General features: G+C 39.1%; 1 protein-coding gene across 10 annotated transcripts in view; it reads left to right on the top strand.

The window, feature by feature from the left end:
• Nucleotides 1–23,274, top strand: part of LOC105035049 (protein virilizer homolog) — a 115,949-nt gene that overhangs the window by 64,663 nt on the left and 28,012 nt on the right. For 9 of the 10 annotated variants that reach the window (XM_073251729.1, XM_073251730.1, XM_073251726.1 and 6 more), the window contains 5 exons: nucleotides 85–154; nucleotides 13,033–13,352; nucleotides 21,438–21,615; nucleotides 21,690–21,777; nucleotides 21,859–23,210. In XM_073251729.1, the coding sequence (XP_073107830.1) occupies nucleotides 85–154; nucleotides 13,033–13,352; nucleotides 21,438–21,615; nucleotides 21,690–21,777; nucleotides 21,859–23,210 (2,008 nt within the window). The remainder of the gene's footprint in view (nucleotides 1–84; nucleotides 155–13,032; nucleotides 13,353–21,437; nucleotides 21,616–21,689; nucleotides 21,778–21,858; nucleotides 23,211–23,274) is intronic. The other variant, XM_073251728.1, reaches the window with a different exon arrangement.

Below are 23,274 nucleotides of genomic sequence, written 5' to 3'. Positions count from 1 at the left end.
CCAAAACTGACTTCTGATTTTTTGTATTTCATTCTGATTTTGCATTTTCTTGAGAATATAAATTGTTTTTACTCTCATAATCAGGTATTTAAATGAAAATATTGCTATTGAAGAAAATTCCTTGATTGTGCATCATGTCCTCAAGTTATGTCAGGTAACTTACCACTCCAGTGATTTTATTTATTTATTTTATTTATTTTGGTAATGCCATGTAGTTTTTTAGGAAGTGCATGCTTTAAAAGCTTCTTCAATATCTCAAATCAAAGAGAGGGTCATTTGTGCTAGTTGCATTTGTATGTGATCCAAATTAATCTTACCTTTTGATATTTCAAGGATGGTGTATGATTTTTCTTTTTCTGGACCAATTTTCTTTCTTATTATGCGAAGCATGCATCACTTATTATTTTTGATGTGCGCTTTGTTTACAATGTTGAATATTCCTCAGAAGTAATTTTCCTTTAAATATTTTTAAGTGGTAATATGTTTGTTTCATTCATAAGTCATCCATTTAAAACTGCTACTCACATTTTCTTTTTGAATAAATGGTTAAGCAGAAGAATCATGCCCGGTAAACAGCATGGCTTACTGCCTTGCTGAACTACAAAGAAATCTTCTGTCATTTACCTCCACAGTGCCTTAAGTGTCAATATTTGCTTTATGTGGAGATCATGTTAGGAGTCTGGGACAAAATGTCGTGTCCTTTTTTTTTTTTGGGGGGTGGGGGAGGGGGGTGGGGGGTGATGCCTTTTGAACCCTTCCAGTTGCCTGTTCTTGGACCTTTTTCATTATTCATTCTTCAACTTTCGATAAGATATCCACAATATTTTGGGGACCTTATGTTGAGAGAACGGCTCGATACTTTCAGTTCATGCAATGACCTAAGATAGCATAAATAATAAGGACAGTCAAGATGTTTTGTTTTATGTTCAAACATTTTGTATTACCAGCACAAGCCATTTTATACCATTTGGCACATCTTCTATCAATGCGACGATGTCGTTGTTGCTGGTCCTTGTCATGTATTGTCAGAATGCTGTTTCAGTCAATCACTGAATGTTAGAGGAGATGTGATTTTGGATGTAATAATGGCACAATTTTGTTTACAACACATTAAGGAAGGAGATATCCTATCATTTTCCCTTTTTCCTTTTCCTTTTCTCCATTTATTTTAGTGTATAAGACTTTTTAATTCTATAGATGAGGATTTATGGCCAATGGCCGCTGATGTCTTTCCACTATTATGAAATTATAGGGTGAGAAAATTGTTGAAATTATGTCATCACTTGACGTTTTCTTAGTTAGCTGAAGTGGATAATTAAGTTTACTACAATGAAGTGGATCCAGGGGCTAAGCATGCATTTATTTTCATTTAGAAGACAAGTTTGTAGAAGGGTACTAGTTTTTGAGACTTCAAAACTTTTTCCCTTTTGTGATGAACAAGTATGTTGCACATATTTATCTTCAGGGTGAATTTCTATTTTTCCCTCCATTTTGGTCCAAAGAGCCATCATAGAAGCGTACTTTCTGCCTGTACCCTGTGATAGTGTCAATGGAATATTGACGATGAATATTCACTTCTCTAGCCAGCATATGGATTGTTCCAAGGATGCAGTAAAGGACAATCACTTCTCGTTCGCAGCTGCCTCCACTTGACTAGCAAATTTAGCCCGGGTATAATGGATCCCAGAGCTCAGTGAATTGTTTAATATAGAAGTGATTTGCTCCATGACTTGAGTATTAAGGTTGCGTTTGGTAGCTAGCAATCTATACAGATTGCCAGCAATTTAAAGTGGGCCCACCAAATTACTGTTTGGTATGCTTTTTGGGTGGCAATCAAATTACCTCCTAGGAGGCAATCCAAATTACCTTGGGGAGAGGTGGCTATCCAGATTACCACTTGTTTGGCAATGCTGCAAAAGAAATTTTGGATAAAATTACCCCTCAAAAAATTACACAAAACCCTCCCCTCCACCCGCCTCCCTCTAGGCCTTGCCACCCTCGACTGCCTTCCTCTGCCTATGCCCTTATCATCTCCGGCCATGGCCTCCACTTCTACGTCGGCATCGACCTCTCCTCTCTCGCCTCCACCATCGGCCCCTCCAACGACCCAGCCACCACCCCCTCTCGTCAGGTGTATTTTAAAAATTTTGATTTAAATTGAGAAAATAAAATCAAACTTTTCCTAGTAGTTCAAAATTTCATAAAATTTTATGGGGGTATTTTGAAAATTTGATTTCACATTATTGGTAATTTGATTGTCATACCAAACATGTCAAGATTCTCAGTAATTTTACTGCAATATTATTTGCATGTACCAAACATAATAATCAACATCACTGGCAATTTCATGGTAGCAATCTCTCTTGAAGGCAATCTACATTATCTGGCGATGCACCAAATGCAACCTAAAGACTAAGTATTCTTGGCAATGAAGGATGTTTAATTTGGTTTCCATTTGAAGGTTTTATTATAATAGGTTGCCCCTCAACTATTTGTTTGTTTTGGATCGTAAGCTTAATAGAGAATGTCACAACACGCCACTTGAGGGAAATTTTGGCTTCCAAGCCAAATGAAGCTTAAGTGCTTCAACCTTGTTAACAATCTTTTTTCTTTGTTGTTCTTTGAAGTAATTGCCCACCACAAACTAGGAAGAATGGAGAAATTGAGCCTCTGCTGGAAAAAAATGCTATGGAGTTCTACAGTCACCTTAACTTATTTTTTGAAGCTAAATGGTGAGGCTATGTTGATCTTATGAAGACTGTAGTACAAGTCCACAATTTGCCATCATGGAGTGGGTGGGAGGTAGGGGTGGCAAAATATGATCCGATCTGCCAACCCGACCCGTGTTCGCCTTCCTTAAACATGTTTGGGTTTGACTTAAATGGGTTCAGCTCGTAAATGGGTCGACTTGTTTAACCCATTTATTAAACAGATCGGGTTTGGGTTTAAATTTCTCATCTATCCAACCTGCTTAATCTGTTTATAATTTTTATTTAAAATACTTGGGTGGCCCATTTCAATTTGCTATAGCAAATTTGAGCCCGTTTCAATTTTGACCGTTTCCACCTGTGGCCCATGAAATTTCATCGATGGGACTTGCCCCTTTTCGCTTCGCCCTTTTCCTCTTCTCCTTCCTCAAAACTAAAAGGCCTTAATTTCTCACTGAGACACTACCTCACCCCCATTGCCTCCCTCTTCCATGCCTGTGCATTGAGGTTTGCGTTTCTTCCATGTCGTCGCCTTCGCAGTGCTGCCCCCATCGTCCGTGTTCCTCCATGCTGTGGTCCACCGTCACCCCTACTCCCCCCTCTCACCTTCCACCCTGTGATCCCCTTGCCATGCTTTGCTTCTCTTAATCCACGTGAGGGGTGGTGGAGGTTGGAAGGGAAGGTGCAGTTGACGACGGCGACAGTATGGACATGGCCGTAGCCCCATTCGGGGAGCATCTTGTAGGCCTTGGCGCAGACCGAGGCAGCGAAGGGGTTGTTGGAGACCCACTCACATTTGAACAGGGGGTGCTGAAGATGTGGGTGGGCTTGGAGGTGAGGCCGATGACGACGAAGGTGGTGGGGCTGCCGCGGTAGGCGTCCATCTGAACGAACAGCATGGCAGCGCTACTGTAGGCCTGGAAAACTCTCCTTCAAGTCAGGAGGAACGAAAACGAGATTTTGATTTGGGGGCTCCAGCGGCCCTATCCCCCGACCGACAGCTCCCCAACAGGCCCCACTCCTGATGATGACCTTTTGAGCCTTCCGATAGAGCGTGGTGAGGGCTTTCGGTCGGGCAGAGCTGGAGGCGACACCTCGACGAGGGCGGTCGGTCGGGCGGAGCTGGAGGTGGCCAAGAGTGCAGCCAGGACGGAGGCCAGAGAGGTGGTCGAGCGGAGATGCGGCAAGGGTAGAGCTGCACTGTTCTCAGGTTTTTTTAATTTTTTTTAAATGGGTTATTAAACCGGTTGGGTTTTAAATTTTTTTAATAGATTATAAACGGGTCGTAAACCGGTCGGATCGGATAACCTATTTATTAAGCAGGTCAGATTCGAATTTTAAAACCGGATCTGTTTAAATAAACAGGTTGGGTCTAGGTTCAGAGTTTTTTGACTAAACCCATATCTGACCCTGACCTATTTATACCCAACCTGACTTGATTGCCACCCTTAGTGGGAGGGTCTATTATGCAATGTAACCCTTAAAAAAAGTCAAATTTCGAATCCCATTTAAAACTCTTAAAAGAGCCATCTAGGACTTAGCTTAAGATTGGAGAAAGGTGATTGACGCAATGATGATTTGGCAGGCAAATAATGTTTTGGTACTTGCTTTGCTTTTGAGATGTCAGTTGAGATGAAAATCCACCCCTTGACCATTACCAAATTATGGTCTCAACCAAGGATCACTGACTCGAAATCGAATCCCGTACCGATTGGCTGGTGGTACGAGTCAGCACGCTCCCTATACTAGATCGTATTGGGTCCAAACCGACATGAAAACGGGTGATGAACTATAGAGGAAAAGAGAGGGGCGGAGGGAGGGAGAGGGAGGGAGAGGGTGGTCGGTGGAGACACCTACGGTGGCCATTGGAGGGTCGTGGAGGCTGTCGAAGGGCCGTTCTGGCCTATCGGGCTCCGCGGTTCTCCGTGAGAGAAACTGAAAAGAGAGAGGGGGGAAGGGAAGGGAGAGGAAGGAGGGGAAGACGGCGGAGGAGGCCGTCGGAGGGCTGTCAGGTTAAAAATCCATTGTCAGCTTCATCGTGTTAGATTTTTTAAAAAATCCGATGAAATAGGGGGCAAAGCCTCTGTTTCGAACCCCGCGGCGGCTGCAGTCCCGATTGGGATGCTGGGATGTTAGCGGGACGTCCTGTCTCGGTGTCCCGCGGGATGTTCCGTTGGGATCTGAATCTTTGATCACGGGTTTGATGAACTTGTTTTCTAGAAGACTTTGAACCCCCAGCAGAGTTGTCATTTGCATAAGTGCAATGATGAATATCATTATGTCTTCTTTCATGAACTAACTTGCAATGTTCTGAGTGATCGTAGCATAGGAGGACCTTTTGCAAACTCCATTGTTTATGTCTTTTGTGGTAAAAGTGAATGGGCTAGTATTTATTAAGCCCATGATGTTGCAACAAACTGTCCTCATGGATGTTGAAGTTAGTGGACATATCCTATCAAAAGTAGACAACCTTTGAGTAGTGTCGTAGTGGAGTGTTGCTTGGAAGGCACAGGCATAATCATATTTGGTCTCTTATTCCTTGTTGGCAGATGCGGACTAATTGTAGCATAAACAACAGCTTCCATGATAATATTCTCCCCAATAGGAATTTGAGTAGGGACAACCTCCTTACTTTTGCATACGCGAGTTGTAGTTGCAGTAGCAGGATTGAGTGGGCTATGTCATGGATGGTTTCAACCCGAATTGCAGCTTAAACATTACCTGCCTCAATGTTACTTTGTGACATGCAAACATGAAACATGGCCCACAAGCAGATGGTGTAGGTTGGATTGCTGGTGTAGCAGCAATGGACATCCTCCTAGCATACACAATGATTACTGATTGAGTGCAAATTCTCTTGTTGAATAAAAAAACTCAATTAATAAAGGTTTTCCTTTACTTTTTTGCATTGTTCTTGAGATCTCACGAAAGGGAGGAGAAGCCAAGTCTTATCAGGCGTGCTAGAATTTATGGGATCACAAATATGCCCTGGTGATAGTTTTGGGAGTCTAGAGAGATGAGGAATTGCCAGTTAATTTTATAAGTTGATCGCATCAAATTGCAAAAAAGGCTTGTTGTTTATGTGGGTCCATGGTTTCTAGCAAGCTTCAGAGCCCTAATAATTACCCTTTATTAATCGGGCATCTCCAATTCAGATACTTAAAGAAAATGCTAAGAAAATTAAATTGAAAATGTAATTTTATTATTGTCCAATCTAATTTATATGGCTTAACGAGGGACATATCCCAAATTTAGAGACCTAAAGGTTTATCTTAAACTTATCCACGTTAGAGACTTAGAGGCCTATTTTGTTTTTGTGCAGTTTAAATGCTTAGAGGGCTATCTTGAACTTGTCCAATTTAGGGAGTTGGATGTCTATTTTGAACTTTTCCAGTTTAGGGACTTAGAGATCTATTTTTTAGTTTGAAGACTTAGAGGCCTATTTTGTTTTTGTGCAGTTTAAATGCTTAGAGGTCTATCTCGAACTTGTCCACTTTAGGGAGTTGGATGTCTATCTTGAACTTTTCCAGTTTAGGGACTTAGAGATCTATTTTTCAGTTTGGAGACTTCTATGCTGTTTTTTGAGGACCACTTCTGAATGTATGGAAATGGATCCAATCTTGAAAGTTGAACCTTTTGATCTAGGCTACCATGAAGGAACACAGCTTTAGGCTTATGCTTGAAATTTAAGTCTTTCGGATTAGGCCACCCTGCAGGCATATGGATCTAAGCACATTCTTGAAATTTTCCTTTTCGGCTAGGCTTTCTCAAAGGCATATGGCTGTGGACCCCTTCTTGATTCTCCTTTTGGGATAAGCCACCCCAAAAGCATACAAACAAGGATCAGTTCTTGAAATTTTTCTTTTGGGCTAAGACACCTTGAAGACATGGTTGCGAGCTCAAATATTGGAGTTTCGTTAATTTGGACCAAGCGACTCTGAAGGCATATGGCTATGGACCTATTCTTGAATAGTATCCTTTTGGGCTAAAGCACCTTGAAGGCACATGGCTATAGGCCCACTGCTTGCATCTTGTGGTTTTGGGTTAGGACATCATGAAGGAATAGGGCCGCAGATCTGTTAAGACTTAAGACCACATTGGCTATAGGCCCATTGCTTGCATCTTGTGGTTTTGGGTTAGGACAGTTTGAAGGAATATGGTCTTAAATTTGTTAAGACTTAAGACCACATTGGAAACAGGTCTAAACTGTAAGGTTGCGTTTGGTAGCTGGCAATCTATCCAGATTGCGGGCAATTTAATGTGGTAATCTAGATTATTGTGTTTGGTGTGCTTTTTGGGTGGTAATCTGGATTACTACTTCTTTGGCAATATTGCAATAAAAATTTTGGACAAAATTATTCCTAAAAAAAATCACACAAAATCCATCGCCCAACCCTCACCCTCCTCCGTGTATGCCCCCGGCCTGCGGCTCCATCTCCCTTTATCTGTCCGTGACTCCTCCGCCCTTGTCCCCCACCACCCTCCCGTAGCTCCACCATGCCCGTCCCCTCCATCCCTATGGCTCCACACGCGCCTGCCCCCTCTCCACCCCCTAGTGCCCGCAGTTCCCCACACCCCTTATCTGGATGTTTTAAGAATTTGATTTCACATTACTGGTAATCTGATTATCATACCAAATATTTCAATCAAGATTTCTAATAATTTTATTGTAACATTACCTGTGTATACCAAACGCAGTGATCAATATTACTGGCAATTTAATGGTGGCAATTTATCCTGAAGGCAATCCATATTACCTTCCAAGATTGCCTGGCAATGCACCAAATGCAACCTAATTGAACTATCTTTTGAACAGCTCACATGAACTACTGTAAGCTGCTGCATAAGTGGATTGTGTATGACCAGTTTTTAGGAGTAGGTCTGGGCCATACTGGGCTCCTTTTAGACAACATAAATGGACTGCATTTTGATTGCTCTAGAGGGATCAAAGAGGACTGTTTGGGCTGCAAGCGTGGAGCTAGAATTGTGCTGCGAATGATGGCTGCTTTTGAGGTGGATAAGGATTGCATATATAGACTGATTTTGGCTGTAAACGAGCCTGTCTTATTGTTGACTATGATTTGTGTGCTGGAGATGCTGTTGAGCTACCAATAGGAGCAGTTTGGTCTGTATCTAGGTTGCTGACATAGATTCAGTTTTGGGCGTACTAGGGACTGGACTTGGGCTGTGCAGAGTTTGACTTGGGCGTCATATAAGGCCAAATTTGGGCCTCATAGGGGAGTCAAGTTTTTGTTGTAGTTGGGCTGTGCATATGATGGGTATTGAATGCATATGGGAGCTTGAATTGGGCTGCACACAACCAGTTTACATGTGATATGGACTAGCAATTTAATGAACAGGTGGTGTGCATGGCAATAGAGTGCCCTATTAGCATATACAGGAATGCAAGTTAGCTGTGAAATATGATGGGCAGCATTCACAGTATTAATGAGTGTAAGAGCCAGACAATATGTAGAGGAAGCTGAGGAATAAAAATAAAAAAGAATTAGGGGACTAGGAAGCATGGGTACGGCAAAATGGCTTCCGTATCAATGTCGGACACGTTTCCGATATGGAAACGTTGGGGACACGGTGCAATACGTACCCACCACGTGTCCGGCTGTTTTCCTTCTCTTTTCTGATTTTTTCGGCATCGGATACAGTTGGGTACGGCTGGGATACAGTTGGGTAATGAATTTTGCCATTAATGAAAACATTGAAACGCCACCATTTCCTAATTTTTCACAAACACAGAACTTTTTATTGAAACATTATACTTTTTACTGATGATGGAAATGGAGGAGATGAGATTGCAATTGTTCATGTTCATGAGGATAGGATAGGATAAATGCTCTTGATGCTGACTTTTGAAACATTGGTGTTTTTATGTTAATCTTTTAGAATTTTTGCTTGTAATGATTATGCATTAATGATGCTTTTCAAACATAGGTGCTTTTGAGTTATGATTTGTGTTTATATGTTAAATTTATGTTGAGTATTTATGCTTCTATATTAATATTATATTAATTTTATATTATTTAATATACCATATCCCAGCTGTATCGTATTCTATATTTTTAAGAATTTATCATATCCTTGTATCAGTATCGTACCGTATCCATGTTCCCTATCGTATTTGTGCTTCTTAGCTAGGGGAGGAAAATACAAAAACTGAGTCTTCTTTCTCTTGTCACCTCATCTTTCTTCATCTTTTCACTTCTGTTTCTTTTCATCCTTGAGCCTTTAGATGTTTCACCAAAATTGGATTTTTGGAGTTGGAAAGATAGGGTTGTTCATAGATTTCAAGGCTTTAGAGGAAGTGGTGTCTAGGTGGGCGGTATTTGGCTTAAGGGACAAAGCCTTAGAATGGCACAAAAGTGCCTGGTTGTGGAGCACTGTTAGGAAGAGTTTTTCTGTGGCATGGAGTTGTGCACGAGCGCTGCGGTTGCCCCAAGGGATTTGGTTGGTTGCAAGGACCAGTGGATGTCGCATGTATTCAATCTGAAACAGGTGCTGAGCGGGGGCATATAGGTGCATGCTTGGCTATTAGGCTGGACTGCTATGATTTATATGTAGCATGTTGGGGTGCATCATAGGTGTTTGAGCAGGGAAATGACTCATTCTTATGACTGAACTTATTTGTTGCATGACTGAACTTGCTTATTTGTTCCAAGACTGTACTGTAGAAATGGATCAATAATGATTTGTCCTCCTCTATAATATGTTGACATAATTATTTCTTTTGGGGTGTATATTTTCACCTCAAACATAATTGAGTTAAATCTCATGCTAGTGTTTTGTGAATCACAATCACTTACTACTTAGATGATCTATAATTAGAAACCATATCGTTGATTTTGAAACCTATTTTAGTTAATAGGTTCAAATTTGATCCTAAACACTCTCCTAGTTCATCTTGCTCCAACACCTTTCCTCGTTCATCTATCATCCTCATTCTCCATCTGCTTAGACCTCTTCCTCTTCCCCTTCGTCCTCCACCTTGTTCGTCTCTCTGTAGCTCCCTTCTTCCCCACTCCTTCCTTCTGCCTCCATCACCTGTTTTCCCTCCCTTTTCATCTTCTTTCACCTGTATGCCTAAACACCACCAAATTGCTAAGTAGCGCCTTTGATGCCTGCACATTGGCTGCTTAGAGCTGTGCATGGAAGCTATTGTATGCGCCTCTCTCAATAGTTGTACTTTTATTTATGAGAAAAATTTAATAAAAGTGGATGATAAAGACTACTAACTGTTTTGGCCAAATGGTATCCTACAATTGCTTTTGTAATCTGTTTGGTTTGAGCATTCTTGCATTTTGTGTTGTGTGTTTGTGAAGATTTTACAGCACTATTGATTAGGTTAACTGTACGCTAGCCATGCTAGCCAATTTAACATTACTTGGATGTGTATTTTTATCATTTGCATTGTATTATAATTCTAAATCCAGACTCATTCAGATAACAGGACGAATTCTGGTTATAGAAAATTGGTGCTGGTCAATGTGACCAAACTAAATATGTTTACTGTCCAAGTGTTTAACATGGCTCAGTCTAGTTAGTATAAAATTAGCATGGCAGTCTGGTTGGCGTAAATGTTTGTGTCCCAGATTTATTTTTGTCTAGATCTAGTTTATCCACAAAGAAGTTTTGGAGGAAGTTAAATGTCTGAGAAGAATTTTTTGTTATACGAATAGGTTCACAATCATTTTTCTTTTATTCACACGCTAATTGCTAGAAGCTAAAAAAAATCCAACTTCTGGAAGATCCTAAGGCACTGGCACCCCTAATATATATATATATATATATATTTGTTTTCCTATTTTATTCTGCCAGGAGGTTATATATATATATTTGTTTTCCTATTTTATTCTGCCAGGAGGTAAGGTTGAGATCGGTGCTATATATATATATATATATATATATATATATATATATATATTTGTTTTCCTATTTTATGCTGCTAGGAGGTAAGGTTGAGATCGGTGCTTCCCATTGCTGAGGCATTCGTTTTGCTACTTTAAATTGGTGGTCTATACCTAACTTAAATGTTGAAAGGGGAAAATTCTATACTTTATTCTTATGTTTATTTTTTAAGTTTTGTTGTGAGAAGGATCTGTGAGAAGCTAATGCGATTTACTATTGTGTTAGTAATGTTAAGTCCAAACTAAAACATCAAGCTAAGTTTAACATATTTAATGCAAAAGGCAAAGGGTAGTGAGAAGAAACATATTACATGCATGGAGTAACAGGTTATACTGTTTAATACCAACAGAACTACTAGGCTTGATCTGAGATAACAGAATATTTATTTTTATTGAAACATTAGTTGATTACTTTTTTTTCTTTATTTAAACCTAATCAGGCCAATGAGCATATATGATAGAAAAAAGGGTTCTTCCAACCGGTTGCCTGATAGATGAAGAAAATATGAAATCTTTTAATAAACTAATAATGCATACATTGAAAAGTACAGGAAATCTGGATAAATCAAATGGGACATAATAATTAGATGTATTTGTTCACTATAATTGCTGTTGTTTATAGGTTAACATGTTTTCTTAGCTAATAACTAATTGGGGAGGAATTTTGTCATTTTCTTTTCATGGTGATGGCTCATCAATTTTCTCATCAGAATGCATACTCGTTTCCAAATTTAGATCGCCAATTATTAACATATTTTTTAATAGTGAAATGTTTGTTATTACTTTATTTATCGTGGATTCTTGTTGCTTTTTTGACTATTTAAAGGTTTAAATACTCACAACTAGTTTATGTACGGAGTATGTCAATAGTCATTGCTAGCATTCATGCACTAAAACAATTATTGTTCCTTGGCACCAAGAATTCAGGTCCTAGCGGGATGTTCTTGTTTTGTCCTGCTAACATCCTATCATCCAAGATTCACGGACTTGGTACCTGTGCAAAATCGGTACGAATCCATACCGTACTGGACCGGCGCGAACCGAAATAAGGAAGGGAACTGGGAGGAGGAAAAGAGAGAAATAGAGAGGAAGAAAGAAAAGGAGGGAGGGGAAGGAGTCGGAGGAGGGGCTGTCGGACGGTCTCCGACTGGCCATCGTGGCCGCCAAATGGTGCAGTCCACGCGCACAGTGCTGCGGGCGTGAAACAAGGCGAACGCTCCTGTTTCACGGGGTTTTTTTAAAAAATCGGAACTTAAGTGAAGCCGGTAAATCATTTGCTGACTTCATTGTTTTTGCTTTTTTTTAAAAAAAAATTTAAAAAAAGAAGCCGGCAATCCGATTCTCGACTTCACTATTTTTAATTTTTTTTAAAAAAATCTCCTAAGCAGTGAAGCCGGCAAATCATTTGCCGGCTTCATTGTTCATCTTCGTTTTTAAAAAAGGCCCGACACGTGAATAGGGGGGCGACAACCCCTGTTCCGCGGCTGCGACTCCACCTGCATGGTTTCTGCCACCCGCTGGCCACGACGGACGTTCGGAAACCTCCGGCAGCCCCTCCGCCGTCCTGTCCTCCCTCTGGTGAGTCACTCTCCCCTCTCTCTCTCTCTTTCTCTCTCTTTTAACAGCCTTATCGGGCGAATTGAGCCGCTGAGGCTTCCACGGCTCTCCGACTGCCGCAGCGGGCCACTGTCGGCCTCTGACGGCATCCTTCTCTCTTTTTCTTCCTCTCTTTCTCTCTCTCCTTTGGCACTGGCGTGTGCCACTTTCCAAGCTGGAACTGTTCCGGTTCCCCATCGGTCCGATTCGGCACGCCCCGAACCATCCGATTCGGGATGATTCTGAAAACCTTGCCAGCAACTCAATCGGGACATCTTGGGACTTTTCCTGTTCTAAGAGTCGGAACGGGGCGGGATGGCGGCGCGTCCCATTCCATGAAAAAATCGAGACAGCCTTGTCGCACGGGATTTAAAACCTTGCTTAGCCTATTTCCACACTTGTAACATTGTTATTTGCTGTCAGTTTGCACAAAATGATGAAATATTTCATTTGCATGATCAATTCTAACACTAGTTCTTAGTGTGGAAACAGTTTAATGTTTTTGTTTTTGAGAATAACCTCATTGTTTTGCTATCATTCATGTAAAAAATAATGTACTTTAGAATGATGAGATATGGTCTCGTCTTATTTATGATGCTCAAAACATTTGGCTTCTAGGCAGTGGGCAGTGACCATCTTTTGCATATCTCCATGATTTGATATTCCAGTCAATTGTTCGTCTCTCATAGAGTACTCATTGTACCTTGACATTCTTTTCATTTGCTCATTGTTTCTGCTAACTCTTGAAGATTTTTTCTTCCTTTAATTTAGTTTTCCTCAATCATGATTGATAAAGTTGCTCTTATCAGGTTCTGCCAGTTGGAAAGGAATTGTTAGCATGTCTTGTGACTTTCAAGGAACTAACTTCCTGCAGTCACGGTAGAAGTGCTCTTGCTTCCCTCTTTTCACAAATGCGATCTTCTACACTTGAGCAAACAGAACGAGATGAGAGATATGGTGATAGTACCACTTCAACTGAGCATGACTGGAGGTGGCCTCCCCCATTCTTAAGTTGCTTCAAGAAGCTTTTGAGATCCCTGGAATCGAAGGACTGTACACTGACATTTGTCATTGAAATAGCTCATGCATTGTCTTTGAGTGCTCTATCTCTTTCTAGGGATAATGATGCGTAAGTTGAATTTCTTCTTCTTTGCTTACCTACCTTCCTCTTATACTATATTGCAGACATGTCATTTCAATGGATTGATTATATTTAGTTTCATTAGATCATTTTTACCATTATAGTGTTCGAACATCATCTAAACTTTACCACGTACACTTTTTTCTTTTGTATATGCAAGATTTACCAATGATCCTAGCTTCACTGCATAGAGGAAAGGACTGGATTTCTTGTACTATTTTTGGTAAACAGAGAACTAAATTTTTTCTTGAAATTCTAACCTTTCACTTTTTTTCTGTTATTTTTTTAGAATAAGAGAATGTTTGTAGGTGTTTTTAGATAGTTATATCACCGTCATGGAAGCTTGTGTTAAAGTGTGATAATTTTACTTGATGAATCAGATTGGTTTGTCCATTTTACATAGAGAAAATACTGATGATTGCTAACATCAGTATATTTGTTACAAAGAGCAATTATAGGGAAGTCTGTGAAAGTTCAATTTTTTAATCTTGATTTGTGGAGGCAATTATGATATTGCATAGGCATTCTGAAACATTTTGCTATTTAATTTGATATAGAAATATTTTTTTCTCAAGGAAGATCATTTCACTTGTAGGTTGTAGCTACAATAGTTTGGGTTGAGAAAAAGGGAAAATATGCTAGTGAGGTACCTCAATTCTGAAACTATGGCCGGAGAAGCATAAACTATATTTTTTTATATTATTGTGAGAAGTAAAAAGTGTTAGATGTATGCCCTAGAAGCCAATCAAGCCGACACATTAATTCTTTCTAGAACATAATTTTGTATTTGATTTAATTAATTAGGGCAGTTAATTCCATTCATATAGTGTATGTGTCCATGAATCGTCCACAAAATTAATAAGAAGACACATTCTTAAGAATTGAAAATTTGAGGTATGTGTCATTGATGGTTAATTTTTAAATTTTTTTCGATTGAAGGATCATCATGGGGACGATGTTTGATCCGATAAGATTGGTGTATGGATCGTTTCCCTTAAGTAAATGAGTCTTAAGTTTACAGTGTGGGGACATTGGAGCGAGAGTGCAGGTGGTTGTTAGAGAACAACGGTATTGAGCATGACCAACATGAGAAGTCACTTGGATGTCTACTCGTCATTGATATTCTCGATGTTGTAGTGGTGTGACTAGTTTTTAGACCTGCGATGCCTCGGTTGTTCATAATGAAGTAATTTGACTGCACCAAGATTTTCTGAACCGATATCGGATGTCGTTTTGATCGCCAATCGGTACGGTTCGTTACTGTACTGACACGGTACGGCAGGCATGCTGGTCAAATCGGTGTGCCAATTTTATTTTTTTTAAGTACTTAATGATTTTTTTTATTTTTTGAGAAATTTTGATTAATAAAACTATTCTTTGATCCCAAATTGTGTTTTTAGGAAGAATGGGTATCCAAAAAAATGCCATCTTTTTACGAAGTAACAAATAATTCAAAGGAGAGGCCAGATATTTGGATTGACAGTCCTGACAAGTTGGCTCGTAAAATCCTCATTCATAATCTGATTTTACAATTTTTTTCGAATTTTATTTTTTTAAAATAATTTTTTATTCCAAAAATATATTTTTAATTCTAAAAATTATATATTTATTAAAAATTAATGATTTTAGTGTCATTGTGTAGATCTTTCATAGATCTACAACTATTAAAATCAAACAAAAAAATAATGTTGACATAGTTTTTTCTTGTTTTTTTATTTTTTACTAATTAAAAAAAAGAGGCAAAGTGAAGAACAGGAGCTAGGATCGAATATGTACCTCTAATCAAGCTTGATCGCATGTTTTTCGACTGTTCTTGAAATGAAAAAGGGACGAAAGATGCCTCTGCTGTGTCGAAATAACAGAGAAAAAGCCTTTCGGCTTCCTCTCAAGCCTTTCCCCCTCTTAAAACAGTTGAATTGGTTGGTTCGGTCTGAAATCGGGCTGAACTGCCTGGTTTAGGTCCGAATCGGGCGGTTTACTAATTTTTTTTATTTTTTTCTATGCCGGTTTCCACGATCGAATCGGATCGTTTGGCCATCGGTTCGGTTCGGAACGCCCTGAATCGGGTGGTTCGGGATGGTTTCGAAAATCATGGATAGCACCATAACTCGATCTCCTAGCCATACGGAGTCTTGAGGTATATGTTGGCTACAGTAGGTTCATTGTAGGTTAATAGGGTGTGCATCTAGATGGAATCTATCGATCTTATTAGTTAAGTAGTCCTATATGATTTATAAGATTGAGTTTGGAAGATCTTGACGAGGACAGTATGAATGATAGAAAGGAGTTTTCATCAGGTTTCATGAATGAACTCAAGTCAAATAAATCTTACATATGATAGATGATGTGGTTTGACGAGTTTTCTATAACCTCTGTCTTGTCGGGACTCACGATAGAAGAACTGAATCACACGATAAGTATACGTAAAGGTTCATCTTTCGGTTCTGCTGGATTGCCACTGCATGTTGCTAGACGTCACTGGTGAATTATGGGACCAACGAGAATTATTTTGATGGTCAAGAATTCTCAATTGGTGAGTTGGAATTGTTCCAATCTATTGAAAGAAATTTCAATGATATTTTGATGGAGATCAAAATATTTTTCACTACCAGACAGAATAGAACCTGTGGAGTCACACATAAAACTGGTTTTGACTGATCGGATTGTTGAATCATGATTTCGAATCGCAAGTGGTCTCAATTATCAATTTGATTGATGATTGGACTTAAATGTAAAAGTTATATTGAGGATTTGTTAAGAGTTAGTAAGTTATAGGAGGATTTAATTGCAATTGTTGCATATTATTTGATTTGGTCAAGTATTGGAATTGGGTCCTAGTCAAATTGTATCAGATTTAATTTAATTAGATATGGTTTGAGTTTGACTCAGATTGGGTTTCATGAGTCTAATAGGATTGGGCTTAATAAGTACTTATGTTGAAACCAAAATCCACATGGACTCCAACTTTGATTTGGTTTTCAACCAACTTTGACCAAGTCTTAGGAAGCACCACGCCCCACATGTTTTAACGCCCCATGTGGTCTCACGGTGAGAAAGGAGAGGGCATGAGATATTCTTAGGCATGGAGAAAAATTTGTGGCGCCTAATTTTTAGGAGAGGTGGCGGCATAAGGGAGTCCTTATCTATCTCCAACAAACCCTAACCACCCCAAGTTTAAATAGGGATAAGGGGGTGCCTCTTCCTAAGAGATGAGATCAACTAAGGGGATGCCCAAGGGGATTGGTGTGAAGTTCAAAGGAGTTTACGCGAGGCTTCTTTCAACGTGGAGAAAGGATGGATGCCCCTCTTCCTCTCCTTTCTTACAACCAAAGGTTGGTTGTTGAAGGTAACCTCTTATCTCTCTCTTGTGTCCAAGAGTTGGACATGTCTTCCTCATCTTCTCCTATATGTCCAAAGGTTGGACATAAAATCAGATTTGATCTGATTTTTTTTCTTCTCTTCCTCTTGGTCCATGAGATGGACAGAAATTCTTCTCTCCCAAAGATGTCCAAGAGTTGGACATGAATAAAATCATATTTGATCTAATTTTTCTCCCCTTATTGGTCCATGAGATGGATACAAAAGTTTTCGTTTCTCTTTTTTTGGATCTAGTCCAAGGGTTGGACAAGATAGAAGAAGAAAGAGATTAGATCTCGTCTTCTTCAGGAGATCTTGGATTTTCTCTTGAGAAGAGAAAAAGTGAAAAAAGAAATCAGATGTGATCTGATTTCATCATCCTCCTACATATTGTTTTGATTCTCTTGAGAAGAGAATCAAAAGATCAAACCGATTCGATAATCCAGGGAGCGATCTCTGCGAGGGAGTTAGCATTCCGGTGAGATCGAGACCTCCTGATCAGATCAGCCTCGGTGGATACCTGTAGAGGCCGGACGCTTGTGCGGCTACGACGGAACTTCGAAGACATCCACGGATCATCGAATCGCAGTGAAGATCTACCTGCGTAAAGGTATGAAATTCAGATTTTCTTTTAGATCTTTAATCTTGTAATTAATGATGATGCCTGGTGTTTTATTTGAGATGTGATCTCTTTATGCATGCCAGTTAGATTAGATCTAATTGTTGATCCGAATTTTTAAATTGTTCTGATATAAGGTTGCCCGGTATAATGGTTAAAAGTTATGCTGAATGGTTGTCCTAAAATGATGTTGAGAATTCAGATATGAAATTTCTATTTCCGCTGCATTTGACTTTTTAAAATTTTTGAAACTTTTGCATGCATATCTGTCGTCATGTGATGTCTACATCCAACAAAAAGAAGGTATGAATGTATTTAAATGCAGATTAAAGGTGACATATTTCACATTGAAACCAATGGTAGCTTCTTCGGGTTATGATTCAGTGTTCGGCAATAGTTTTCTGCTTTGCACAAGGAACTGCAAGGTTTCTTGAGATTTGATCAAGGATGATTACATCAGAAAACACGAATGTCTCAATGGTCTTTATGCTCCCATCTTCTTGAAATTGGACTGCATATATTCTTTAGCATCAGGGAGTTTACATGCATATTTGATTTTGGACCTTTTCAGTTGCTTGTTTCTAAGGGTTTGATCTTAATTCTTTCTTTGTTGCATATATAAATAATAAACCCTGTCGTGAACATGTGTGCTGCTTATTTATCATGGATGTGCACGTAGCAACATTTGTCATGTTCTTAGATGTAGCAAGTATTCAATATTGAGATGGTTTGTGTGTAAAGCTCACCTATGTGCAGAGCATATTACACTTAAATTAAAAAGCTAGAAACTTTCACATGTTTATATGTTCTTAGGAGTGCATCAAGTTATTCTTCAGCGGTCTCATTTACATCGACTTTGTGGCGAAACTAAATTTAAGCATATGTTTTTTCATATACATAACATTTTAGAATGTTCTGGACTAAGAATGCTGGAGTAAAAAAAAAGGGTGTGAAATCATAAAATTAGGTGGAACAACTTAGAATATTATTTGTATGAGCATGCTGCATATGCTTGCTTAAAGTGCAACGGTCGCTGAACCATGATGTTCATCCCATTCTCAAACCGCACTTCATTTTCTATTTAGAACTGTTTATGATACTTATCTGATCAGATACTTGATATGTACAAACTGTAGCCAAAGTCATCTACATCAAATATGTATTGGATCTAGAAGTGGTTACTGGATTTGTGCTTAAAAGATTCTTATGTACTGCTGTTCCATCAGCTGGGCGACTTGTTATAATTTGGTTTGTTCGTGTCCTTGATCTTTGGTGGATTAGATCCTACACTTTTGGCTAGTGGCCAGGTGGATCATGGTCTCTTTACATTCCATATTTAGAATATGTGATTGTCCTTTGCAGATCTTGATATCTTTGTTAAAAGTTGAGTTACTTTTTACATAAGGTTTATCAAAATAATACGTGCAAAAGAAACATTGGCTGGTGAAGGTTAAACAAAAACCAAAGTTCATCATATCAGAGTTTACCGCATCATGTTGGGTATACCACACCTTACCAAGCATACCATATTGTACCGATACCGAACCAATACTTGGTTCGGAGGGTGTAGTGTCACTACACGAAATTGACGCATACTGGCAATGCGCCAACATGGTGCCTGTATGGGTACTGAATCACTTTTGTGAACTCTAAGAAAGCTATATAGAAGATGTTCCTTCTCATCCTTGGAAGACTATCTTCTCCAGTGTCTACAATATATAGTCCAAGGAGATGCTACATTGTTTAAAATTTACAATTTTGCAATACTCAAATGCTGAGTAGCAGATTTTGGTTGACATGGAAGAAACTATATAGAGAGTAAGGATTGAAGTCACATGGCTGCATAGAAAAATAAAGGTATGCTTTTGCCATTGACAACAAAAAAGGGCTGTTTGGAGCCCTGCAGTTGAAATTGCATTGCAACTTAAGTTACATTGCAACTTAAGTTGTAGTTGTATTTGGAGGAGAGTTTTTGGAAAAGAGCATCTCTAATTGACATTCCATCGCAAGGTTTTAAATCCCGTGAGACAGGGTTGTCCTGATTTTCCCATAGAACGGAATGCGTCACCGTCCCGCTCCGTCTCAACACTTGGGACAGAGGATGTCCAAAGGCATCTCGATTGGGATGCTAGCGGGACGGTCTTGTCCCAACACATGGGATGGTACCTCATCTTGATATCCCACAGGATGTCCCGTTAGGATTTGAATCCCTGCTCCATTGAACATGTTGCAAGTGGACACTAGGTTAGAGCATTTGACATACGTCAAGATGTAAGTGTTCTAGAAGAGGTCAGCATTGGAGCTGTTGGTGGTGAGGAGCTTTTTTTTTTAAAAAAAAAAAAAAAAAAGATACCTAGTTGAGATAGAATAGAAAGAAAATCTTTTTATTGTTTAACTAAAATACCTATCTATGTGGGTGCAACTTGTCTTATGGCCATTCTAACCGTGAGTTTACCTACCACAAGATAGCTCTGTGTTGTAGACCAATGAGAAACTCAATTTACAGTGCAATTTGGGTTGTATGCATCCAAACAATAGGGTTGGTCCACATGTGTAACTTGAGCTGCATGGAGCTCCACTTACATGACTCCTAACAGCCACGAAGTTGAACCTGATTCAGAAAGTGGTTAACCTATTCGTATTGAAACTAATTTGACAGTTGAAGAGAGCTGGATTAATAAAAATATGAAAAGCTGATGAATTCTGATGCAATGCTGGAATTATTTACTTGGGCGTTCTAGAATATTGTAAAAAGATACATTAATGAAAAAGATTTATGCTGGGTTAGCTATCTGCAGACTGCAGGTTTTTTTCTTACACTCCAGTTCTGTTCAATTTGAACAAAAGAAATGCTGGGTTAACTATCTGCAGGGTTTGTTCTTATACTCTAGTGTTGTTCAATTTGAACAAAAGAAATGCTTTATTGTTAAATTTAAAAACAAAATCTTTAATACATTATTTCTTGATAATTTGTTTGTTGGCCTGTTCTATAAGACTAGTGAACTATCTTTGCATAATGACATTTTTGGTGTCAAGTTATGACGATTTTCTTTATCCTTTGCCTCCCATACATATGGATGTTAATTTGTGAATAATTTTTGTGATAGAGTGTAATACATTGATGATGTATTTAAGAAGTTGGTCCTAATAGTGAAAGTTAAAAAATCCTCCATGTTCTGGATGGATGTAGAGCAGCATAGGGGCACATCTAGGATTTGGTTTCTGTTGCTTCTTTTGTGCAGTCATTGCACTGATAAAAGAAACAAAATGCTCCAATTACTAACCTGTGCAATATATACTAGGGGTCAATTAGGTCTCCCCATTAGGTCAACTAACATCACACCTTATGTTCTAGGCTAAGATATCTGTGTATATTCTCATAATGTATTCCGAGAAAAATTTATGCTTGCAATTCTCTTGTATATTATTGTAGTTCTGAACCTTTCACTGTGAAGTATTTAAGAATTGTATTTAATTTTTTTAATCTGTTTACACGATAGAATCAATTTTTTCTAGTGTTACCTGGACACTCACTTCCAGCTCCAATAAAAACAATTAGTGCTGGATACATGTCATAGTTGGATATATATTGGATACCTGGATATGTATGAAGCTCTTTGGACGACTTTTAAAGATTGGAAGGGAGTTGAACTCCTCCGACAATGAGTTTTATCCTCTAATTTGATATAAGGCTTAAGTAGTTCTTTTTCAAGATTGGTCTAGGACGTAGGTGTTGAAACAACTTCACAATGTATTATGTTTCTTTTATCCTTGAGTTAATTGGGACGTTTGAATAGAAAACATATAATATTAAAAGATCTTAACAAACAATATTTTTTAATATTTTCTTTTTATGTTTAAACACATAATGTTTAAAGGTATAAATATATAATTTAGTTAAATATATGTGTTATCATATCTTGGTATCTCCCTTTTCCCTCCTGCTGAGTCAAATACTTGGATGCGTGTCCAAAACTCTGCTTCTTGTATGCATGTCCATGAAACACTGGTTTTCCTCATGACCAAGTATTTCAATAACATATGGCAACACATTGTTTTTTCAAATGTTAAATCACATTATGAAATTTGCTTAACAGTTTGGATGGAATCTCGATATTGAAGTGCCTTTTTGGGCTTTTGAATGATGTGGGTGGTGCTGCAATTTCTTCTGATAAAAAGTCAAATGATGTGCTTGATTTGATACAAAAATTAGAGCAGAGGATTAGCGAGGATGAGAATTTAACTACTACAATTGGGAAGATCGATTTGCATCGGGTATGATTTATGCTTTCTTTTCTTGCATGTTGTTATTATTTGAGTTTGGAAGATAAAGTTAGTTCATTTTACAGGTTAAGGAGTCTTTAGATTCCATGTTGTTTCTGCTGCAGAGCCCTACTGGTTCATCATCCATGTCAGGAGGCACTGTTCTAAGCGAAGGTTCTCATTCCTCCATTGATGTTGTTCCATCCATTTTTTTGACATCCCAGTTGATGCAATCTTTGACCATGTTGTTATCAGACAATGATGCTGCATTATCCCTTTCCAATGTCTGGAAGTTAAAAGAAGATGAAAAAGCTGGCAATCAAGACTTGCTTGAAGGATTTGCTGAGAAGTTTGTGTGGGAGTGTCCCGATTCTTCTCTTGACAGACGATTGGTGCCGGCTTTATCTGCAAGGAGGAAACTGGCATCAGTAGAGGGCTCTGGTAGATGTGTACGGGACAATACAGGTTCTGAAGCTATTGGATCAAATGTGTTTTCTCGAGGGTTGATTGCAACCAATGTTGCTTCTGGCCCTACACGTAGAGACACCTTTCGTCAGAGGAAGCCTAACACAAGCAGACCACCTTCCATGCATGTTGATGATTATGTTGCCAGAGAGAGAAATATTGATGGTGCAAGTAGTGGATCAAATATTGTTAGTTCTTCTCAGCGTGGGACATCTACGAGTGGAAGGCCTCCATCAATTCATGTGGATGAGTTTATGGCCAGGCAAAGGGAGCGCCAAAATCCCATGGGTGTTGCAGTTGGAGATGCATCACAAATTAAGAATATGGCCCTTGGAAATGACAATGTTCCTGTTAAGTTGGATAAACCTCAGCAGTTAAAGACTGATCTTGATGACGATCAGGAGATAGATATTGTCTTTGATGAGGAATCAGAATCTGATGATAGACTGCCATTTCCTCAACCTGACAATAATTTGCAGTCCCCTCTCATCATTGGGGAGAGTTCTCCAGGTTCAATAGTTGAGGAGACTGAAGGAGATGCAAATGAAAATTCTCGATTTTCTCGATTAGGCACATCACCAGCATCTGAAGATGGAGGTTCACATTCAGATATTCTTTTGAGACGGTATATTTCTCAGTCTGAAATACCAGTGGCTCAACAATTTTCTTCAGAGAAACACATGAGATTGACAGCAGCGGACAAGACATCCTTCCACGAGCAATCTGAGGAGTCAAAATATGTTTCTCCTGTTCCTCGATCAAAGGGTTTTGATGCACAGCCCTCAGCAAATCTTACCAGTTTCCCTTCACACTTTGTTAGTGTTTGTTCTGGCTCATCATCTGTTCAACCGTTGCCACCATCTAGTCTATATCATAGGGACAGCCCACAGAAGACTGCTGACAGTTGTTCAACCGCTGGATCTCAAGGGTACGGTGAACAGAAACTTCCCAATAGCCAGCCACCTTTGCCTCCAATGCCCCCTTCAGCTTTCTCTTCAGTGCTGTCTCAAACTGCTGAACCTGTGCAAGGTCACTCTTTGCCTTACATAAACATTGTCCGAGATGTACAACCACCACTTCCTTCAGGATATCCACTGCAAGCATTTGATTTCAATGGCCCTAATACAGTTAGAGCTCTCAATGTAAGAGAGAAAAGCCTTTCTTTTGGATTTTTTCAATTTTGTTGCGTTGAGTCATGCCATCTGC

Source organism: Elaeis guineensis, chromosome 2 (assembly GCF_000442705.2).
Source record: "Elaeis guineensis isolate ETL-2024a chromosome 2, EG11, whole genome shotgun sequence".
NCBI lineage: Eukaryota > Viridiplantae > Streptophyta > Magnoliopsida > Arecales > Arecaceae > Elaeis > Elaeis guineensis.
This window is presented reverse-complemented; position numbering and strand designations above follow the sequence as displayed.